Source organism: Cebus imitator, unplaced genomic scaffold (assembly GCF_001604975.1).
Source record: "Cebus imitator isolate Cc_AM_T3 unplaced genomic scaffold, Cebus_imitator-1.0 Scaffold50, whole genome shotgun sequence".
Lineage (NCBI taxonomy): Eukaryota > Metazoa > Chordata > Mammalia > Primates > Cebidae > Cebus > Cebus imitator.
In genome coordinates, this window is record NW_016107365.1 from 1,875,999 (window position 1) to 1,885,363 (window position 9,365).

The 9,365-nt window shown below is 37.6% G+C and overlaps 1 protein-coding gene across 1 annotated transcript in view; it reads right to left on the bottom strand.

The window, feature by feature from the left end:
- Positions 1-9,365, bottom strand: part of MRPS27 (mitochondrial ribosomal protein S27) — a 97,106-nt gene that overhangs the window by 13,629 nt on the left and 74,112 nt on the right. The window contains exons 5-6 of the mRNA XM_017527611.2: positions 4,738-4,852; positions 900-978 (exon numbers count right to left, since the gene is read on the bottom strand). Coding sequence (XP_017383100.1) covers positions 900-978; positions 4,738-4,852 — 194 coding nt within the window. The remainder of the gene's footprint in view (positions 1-899; positions 979-4,737; positions 4,853-9,365) is intronic.

A 9,365-nucleotide genomic window follows, 5' to 3' on the forward strand; every position in this document is an offset into this window, starting at 1 on the left:
CATAAATTATAAGCCCCTGAGTATAACATATAACATATTTGTTTGCACATGAATTCTGGTCATAGGAGAGCAGGCTTGCAATTTTTATTTTCTCTTGACATTCTACAACATAAATGGAGGCCAGGAAAATCAAGTCAAACAATTTCTTTTCTGTAGTTATTTGGTGGTAAAGTAGAGAATATTAACAATGACTTGAAATATAGTGCCTGTTCATATCGCAAGCACAACAAATGTTTTTGACTGAGTTATTTTTTTAACCAATTTTTACATATATTCATAATTATAAAATAGCACTGATTTACAGGTGTTCCTAGCCAGCTGTTTTTGCACATGTTGTCAAGGTTCTGAATGAGGCCACAAGCATGAATTGCTATGTTCTTTCTGCAAATGGGGAAACTGAGATAGACAGGCAGACCAGGTAGTCAACTAATAAGTCAACAGAAAAATAAGAACCTGGAAGGGATTTTCTTTTACATAAACAAACAGACCAGTAATATTTTAAAAGAGCATAGGCTCAAAATTCAGTTAAAAAAAAAATCTCATTTCTGCCAACTGTTCATTACTGAAGCCAAAATTATCCTTGAAAAATAAATTTACTTTATCCTTTATTTGTATTCTGGATTTCAGCCAGTTTGGGAAGTGAAATTAGATTGGCCTGTATAATTAACTTACTTTTCCTCTATAATCATTTATGTACTTTGATATTTTCTATCTCAGCAAAAATAAAAATAATAATATTTTTAAAAATTTTGCATAAATGACAATCATCAAAACTTTTCTGACTAAAAGAGTGATGAAGAGATGTTATTAAGGAATAAGAAAGGGGAAGGTCTTACATTTGTACACCTCCCTTTGGGAGTTGGAAGCCCTACACACGGAATCTGGGCTTAGTTTCTTACCTTCGTAATTTTCTTTCTTTATGAAAGAATCCATCAGTAAATTGAATGTAAAGTTATCTGGAAAAATTCCATATTGAACCTATAATGAAAATGAACATAACAGGAAACAAAAGAGAAAATTATCTAATTTAGTCTGTAATGTATGCCTATGTATTACTCAGAATAAAACTTGCCACCATTAGCTTTAAAATATTTGACCATCCTTTTACAGCATCTGTAACAGTGAAATAGAAGCCAGGACTCATGAGGTATGGTAACCGGAACTGCTGGTCAGAGTGAGAAAGTTTTGAGTGGGTGTCTGATATGAGAATTGATATGTAAGAAATAAAGCCCCAATTCTAACACCTCATCATAGCTTTAAAAAAAAAAAAAAGAAAGAAACCCATATAAGCCCCCAAACAGTTCAGTGGCTTTTATAAAGTATGAATAACAATGCCAAAACAGACTTTCATGGGAAAGCAGACATTACACAGCATTTTCTGGTTCTTAGTTTGGCTTTTAAGGTCCCAAGAAATATGCCAACAAATATTTACTCCAAATTTTCTAGAATATTGTATCACACAACTCAATATTTGAGAATTCAGATTTCTTAAAATGTGGATCCCTTTTGCAACTGCAGAATGTAGATTTTCTAGGAGCTGATAAATTCCTACGTCTTAGACCTATAGAATCAGAATCTCTGGGAATTGGGCACAGAAACCTGAAATTTTAGTGAGGTTCTTGTGATTTTCATGCATACTCATTTTACTACCAATGATCCAGATTATGGCTGCATTTTTATTTGTTTCAAATTCTTCAGTAAGGTCAACTACCATACCCTACAGGGCTCCATTCTTCCCTCTTGCAACCAGTAGAAACACCTGAGGAATTTTTCCAAATTATATCCATATCCCCTTGGGAGGTTTTTATACAGTCCTAACACCTGAATTGTGAATCACTGCTGAACTGAACTGATTCACTGTTTCCAGGAGTTATATATAGGAGTCTCTGGTGTGCTGAAATGAAAAAATAGTCTAAAAACCACTGTTTTATAGGTTGTAGCTCATGGCCAGTGTCTACATTTCTCAAAGCAGTCATCCAAATCAGTATTAATCCCTAAGGCAGGGTAAAAACAAAATATTTTAAGATGATAAGTCATTAAAGCTGAAAGGGATTTTAGAAATCAACTGGTCAGTAAGTCTCAACCCAGGCTGTAAATGAGAATCAAATGAGAGCTTTAAAAAACAAACAAACAAAACCAATGAGGGATGAATAGGCAGGGCACAGAGGATTTTTAGGGCAAACTATCCTGTATGATACTACAATGATGGGTACATGTTATTATACATTTGTCCAAACTCATAGGAAGTACAACATCAAGAGTGAACCCTAATGTAAACCAGGGCCTTTGGGTGACAAAAGTTTGTCAATGTAAGCTCATCAATTGTAACAAATGTACCACCCTGGAGCAGGATGTTGATTATGAGGGAGGCTATGCATGTGCTGGGGCAGGGAGTATGTAGAAAATCTATGTACTTTCCACTCAGTTTTGCTGTTGAAGGAAACAAAAATATTTCTCCCCAAAATAATTGAGGATGTTCAGTTAAAGACACTGAAAATGCAGGGGAACACTCTTCCTTAGCCTCCATTTGCCTGATGGCAGCACATAAATTATTCCTTCCTAGAACAGTACTTGCTTCTCAGCCCAGAGAAGGTACCAGCAGGAATCAGAGGAATCTGAGAACACATTTTACTAACTTCCCACATTTTCCCACCTTTAAAGACTGGAACTTTTTCCTCCTTTGTCTTGTCACTGTATAGGATTTATGGCTCTTGGTTGAAATACTATTTCAGCAAGGCCCTACACTACTGCCTTGAGACAGAAATGCTTTTGAACTGATGTCTTTCCTGTGTGATGAGTACAGCATGTGTTAATAAACTTTTGCTTGTTTTTCTTTTGTTAATCTGACTTGTTTTCAGCAGAGCGTCTCAACTAAGAACCTAAAAAGGGAAAGAAAATAAATTTCCTTCCCTTCACTGTGAACCCAAAACTGATCAAAAAATTTAAACTTATTTAAAAAAAAATTAAAATTCCAATGCCTGGGCCCCAGACAGATCAATTAAACTAGAATTTCAGTAGCAGAGGCAAACATCTACAATTTTTAAAAAGCGTCTTGGGTGATTTCTAACTCTGGCTGCCCATTAGGGCAGCCAGAGTTAGAAATCACCGATATACTACAACACCCTTGACTTAGAGTTGAAAAAACTAAGATCTAGAAGAATACAATTATTTGCCTAAAGTTACCAGCAATCAGTGGAACCTGTGAGGCTACAGCCTGGATCTTCTGATTTCTAGTTTGGTGTCCTTTCTACTAAAAGACTCAAGTAGCAGCAAAAATGAGACCCTCCTAGTTTTGTTATCATAGAAATCTTTGAGTGTAATCTGTGTCATTATACTCTAAACTGAAGAAAACAAGATTTAATCCATTATCCAGGGACCTAGCTCTCTTACTCCCTTCCTCACTTCCCCTTAACATACCTTATACCCCATGCAAAAAGGCAATGTATTACTCTCAAACTGAGTCTTTGTTTTTGCCCAGTTATGCCTCTGCTAATACTGTTTGTGCCAGCCCATCTCCATGTGCAAGCATGCATCTTTTGGTGACCATCTTAAATGGTACCTCATGTCTCTTTAAATTATTTCCTTCCAATTGGATTCCCTCATCTTAATTCTCCAAGCTGTTTTTACTTTTTTTTTTTTTTTTTTTGAGACAAGGTCTCATTCTGTTGCCCAGGCTGGAATGCAGTGGTCTCATCACAGCTCAATGCAGACTCGACCTCGTAGGCTCAAGTGATCCTCCTACTTGAGCCTCTAGAGTAGCTGGGACTATATGTCTTGAACTCCAGGGCTGATGTGATTCTCCCATCTTGGCATCCCAAAGTGCTGGGATTACAGGCATGAGCCACAGTCCCTGACCTTCACAAATATTCTTGCATGGCACTTACATTTGCCTAATATTAAATTTATAAGTAATCCTGCTTATCTGCCTTATTAAATTATAAGTTTCCTGAGGGCAAAGACAGAATGTTACTCATTTTTATATCCACTATCAATAACCAATGTCTCACAAACAAACTGTGCATAATATATATTAACTTGAATTGGACCAAAGTCATGGAAATAAAACTATTCTGCACAGAAGGGGGACCCAAAAACAAAATCAGTATTCCTCTTCAGTGCTAACTTTCAAGGTCCAGTGACATTACAGGCATAATACATTTTCATAAAAAGACTATTAAAATGTCTTTATGGTTCAAACTAGTGTTTAGCTTCAGACTCACAATAATAACATTCTAAAGTTCTGTTTATTTTATATTTACTGTATACGGTAGGAAGGTAAGAAAGACTCAACTCTTGGGTGGTGTAAAAGTCAGAAAGATCCTAATCCTAGAGTGTTCTCAGGCTTGACAGGAGGAGTCAGGGACTCAAAAGACATAGGAGCAAACATGGTCAGGTTTTCCCCCTAAACTGCAGCAGAAGGAAACAGGCAAGAAATCTAAGGCTTAGCAATAAAGAATAAAATGACCACCAGTACAGAGTTCTTCTGATTAGACTACCTTTTGCTTATTCCTGTCCTTTTCTGAGTCACTATGTTTAGAAAAGCAGCAGCTATGGGATTTAAAAAAAATTTATTAATGAACTTATACCCAGCCCCATTCTGTTAATAAGAAGGACATTTAAGGCCAAATAATTTTTAAAAGTTATTTCTGGTGTTATTCTTTGCTGTACCATAATAGGTACAAACACCATATCATCTAAACTCAGGAAAACAGGCTGCAGATCCACGGAACCACTCACCTTATTCACAAGGGTATATAAGGCTTTGTCTTGTGCATCGTATTTTAGACACTGCCTAATCCAAGTGTGGATAGTCCAGTTTCTCAGGTACCAGCTGTTGGGGCTGTGTCGAAATCTAAATAAGCACAAGAAGAGAGAAAACTGGTTTTAACTCTTAAATATCAAAACACATCTTCCATCAATAGGTTCTTCTCTTAGATATTTACCGAGTGTAATGTGACAGAAATTCATAAAAGTTAACAACTGACAAAAACTTGAGAATGAAACTCATTAACCACAAAGTCTGAAACGGTAAACAGAAGAGAAGGCAAACTAATAAATAACAAAAAAATTTTACCAAAATTGTATTCCTTATACCCCTTGCTTCAACATCTTAACAGAATTATGAAAAATGATTTGTGGAAAATACTAATCATGGCATTATATAAACAGATGTTTCATTAGAAAAGAGATGTGAAGCTTAAGCTGAAACTTTGGAAGTTTAAAACAGATGAAGAAAATGAAAAATAGGATAGCACAGCAACTCTGTAGAGGAGAATCAGCTTTGAGTAACAGTGGGATTTCTTTGGCTCTTAGGAGAGACTGGGATACTCTTCACTGAGTCAAAGGAAAACAGAGGAAATAAAAGAAATAACAGGAAACCAAGAAATAAAAGTTGAGTAAAACTTAACATTCATGCCCTCCAGGATCCATAATCCCACACTGTTCTTCCCAGCTCCACTGTAGCTTGTCAGTTTATCCCTTACTTCCTATAGCTCCCCACAGGGTCTTAAAAGTCTGAAGCAGTCCAGGATGAGTTACATACAGTAATAGTATTCCCACAAAGGAATGGTGCTTGGAAAGGAATTCCAAATGCTGCTTTTGCCTGAGTTCACACACATTGCTAACACCTGGGATGGAAGCTACTGCTCCTAGTTCCTGGGGTCCGTGACAAGACTCAGAGTAGAGATTGGGCTGTGAGATGGGGTGGAAAGGGCTCTGTAGTCCCTCTTTTTATTTATCTACTTTGATTAGGATGGACCCTCATATACTGTATCATGTTAGCTGAAGTCCCCATGTTTTCCTTAATCATTCAGGAAGCAGGCCAATTGCTGGGCCCCACAAACTAAGAGTTTAATCAAACTCTTCTTAAAAAGAAAAAGGTGAGATAAAAACCTAGTGTTAAAGGAGTCCACACCATATTTGAGAGTCAAGGTACAGATGAATTGTAGTGGCTTTTAGAGGCTGATTATTCAGTCTGCTTCCTGTTATTTCCTGCCATCTGCTATTGGGATAGTTTCCTCTGAACAGGCTCTTTGCCAAAGTAATAGCTAAGAAAAGAAGAGGAAGTGCGAAATAGTATTTAATTTAGGATATCTATTAGTGCTCTGGTGACAGATTTGGCAAAAATAAGATCCAAAGATGTTTTATGGATTTAGGGTCTTCTAGGTCACCTGATTCTCTTAAATATTTCAGGTTTTGCTGGAAAATGTCTTTCTCTCTCTATTTTTCTCTACAAATTAGCCCATTAAAAATCAGAAATACATCAAATTAAGTTTAGGATGAGAGTGACCTGGCCAGAGAAAGGCACAGTATAGGGGCCCTAGATCCTCAATCTTTAAGTTCCTCTGCAAAGAAATGAAACAAAATATACCTTTTAGTATTTCATGCTTTTGCTCACATTTGTTTTTATATTTGTATTTTTATTTTTTGAGACAGGATCTCACTATCGCCCAAGCTGGAGTACAGTGGTGCAATCCTAGCTCACTATAACCTCTAACTCCTGGGCTCAAGCAATCTTTCCTCCTCAGCCTCCCGAATAGCTGGGAGTATAGGTGCATGCCACTACACTCAGCTAATTTTTTGTAGAGATAGGGTCTCCCTATGTTGCCCAGGCAACATTTTCAAATCAATAGTTTAGCTACCTGATTCTTGTTTCTCTGAAAAATCTGAGATTTAAAATGAAATGACCAATTAAAAATTAGTTTAAATAAAGAAAAAAAGTCAAGTAAAATATCAGTTATACTGCCTCAATGATGGTGATGCCTCCTCATCAGCCTGTAAGTTCCTGGGTTAACAGAGACAGAGACTGACTTGCTCAATACTGATTCCTGTACTGACACAATTCTTGGCCCATAGGTTTTCAGCTAATAAAAAAAAAGAGCTTTAATCAACACTGGTATTAAATGCTATTATGCACCAGTCATTTTGTTAATGTCTATGGTATATATAAAGACATGTAAATTCCCTGTTTGGGGCATTTATCGTCTCATTACAAAAAAGATGCACACATAATTTAATAATAATAAATGGTGGGGCATGATAAGTACCAAAGACAAAAAGAGATTGCTGGAGGCTAAAGGGTTTTATGGTAGTAGCAGTTGTTGGGTTTAGTCAATTTTTCCTTTAAAAAGACACAAAACAAAATATGATTTTTTTGGTAATGACTTCAGGAAAAAAGTATATCAAATGCCAATTACCACTCTCACTCAAGATTATTTTAGACTTAATCCTCATTTTAAATCTAAGTGTCTGGCTCAGGATGCTTCCAGTGACCACTAAAGTTGTAACTTTTTCTTTGATAATGAACTTTACAATAAGAACACCATGACCATATCTAACCAAACACCTTTCTCTTATTCATGATCAGCAGATCACTTTTAGGCTTTGAAAAATAACAAAGACTGATAATGAGAGCCTAGCTTTAGACCTTCAAAGCTCAAATTAAAACGTATTTTAAGCCATTTGCTAAGCTTCTAAGGCTAACTTCAACACATAGAAAAGCAGGAAAGTCTTTTCTTCTCAAAAGCCCTTCCTTCACAGACTTTCTCTCTTAGAAGCCTGAAGGGAAAGTTACTCAAGACTTCACACATTGAGTATAATCATCTCTGCACAGCAGCCCTTTGAGATATTTGTCAAGAGACTCAGAGAAGTCTTTAATAAGTCTCCTCCCTCTCCTATCCTGGGACAAGGCTACTTGGTATAAGCTCTGCTCTCTAAGCCCTAACAATCCTAGACCCAATTATGGTTAGGTCATTTTCTTTCTATTTTATAAACATTTTGAGAGATAAGGTCTCACTCTGTCACTCAGCCTGGAGTGCAATTGCAAGATCACAGCTCACTGCAGCTTTGAACTCCTGGACTCAAGCGATCCTCCTGCCTTTGCCTCCTTCTTTATTTCTGTAGAGACAGGGTCTTGCTATGTTGTCCAGGCTGGTCTTAAATTCCTGGCCTCAAGTGATCCTCCCACCTTGGCTTCCTAAAGAGCTGGGATTATAGGCATGAGCCACTGTGCTCAGCCTAAGACATTTTCAATGAACTCTCACAAGAAATATATTGAGGAATAGCAGTGAAATACACACATACCATAAAATGTGCTGCCCCAAAGGGCAATTCCTGAATTTCCCACCCAGGCAGTAAATGAACTCCTTTCTAGGCCCCCATCAGCATTAAAAAGAGAAACTTATTTGAGTGGCTATCTGGAATATAAACAAGTCAAAACACTGGACCAGCAAGGTTCAATTTTGGATGGCAAGTTTGAGACAAATTCCTGTTGATGACTTTTTAAGTCAACTAAACTTAACTAAACTTAAGGACTTCTCAACTTCCAGTAGTAATATGACAGGTGAGTGAGTCTTTGGAATGGGCACTTGCCTGGAATGATTCTGTGGACTGCTGGAAGAGCATTCTCCCTTTCTGCCAGGAGAAAGGCAAAGAGAAAAGAATACAACTAACACATTGATTTTCCAATTTGACTGCAAACAGACCGGCTTTTGTTCTTGCCTGCTCTGACCACCAGCCTGGCAGATTACAGACAGCCACTGTAGGAGTCCCCTCTGTGCGCCTAAGTCATCAGCTGTTTGCTCACCTCGACAGAAGCTTTATTATTGCTGAGGCCAGCAGGCTGTCAAAATAGGCAAACTGTGTGAGTGTAGGAAAGATTAACAAATACAACCCAAATAACCCCAACAAGGTTGTGCTCATGAAGGGTAAAGGTACTCTGAGCTTTCAGCTTATAAAATGCGAGTACACTTACAATTCCAAGGAAATGTGTATTTCTTGGAGGGGTACAAGAAAGAGTGACAAAGTGAACTCTCAAGTTCTAGCTCTAGTTCTAAAAGTTGGTATCCCATGGCTAAAGACATCTCTGTCCGCAGTGCTGAGTAGGGTTTTCAGGTGAAGACAGAGCTTGCCTAGGAAGCCAAATCATGGCCAACCAAATGGCAGGAACTGAGAAGCTTCCTCTTCTCAAAACTCAGGCCATACTCAGAACTCTTCAGGGCATCTGCCTGCACTGCTGCTCATTCAATACTGATGTTACCAGGAGGAGAGCAGAATCACAGGCCGCCAAACTGACATGGGAGTGAAAGTCTTGGATATCACAGAGATTTCTTAGAAGGGAAGAGAAGTTATATAAAAGAGATCAAGAGTGAAAAGAAAAACACCAGAGACTGTGATAATATAGGAAGTACTTGACTGTGTGTAAAGTTGCATGGGATTTCCTGTTTGACCAATTTCAACATTTAATTAAAAAATAAAATAAAATAAAGGCTAGGCACAGTGGCTTATGCCTATAATCCCAGCACTTTTGGAGGCTAAAGTTGGAGGATGTCTTGAGGCCAGGAGTTTGAGAGCAGTCTAGGCAACAC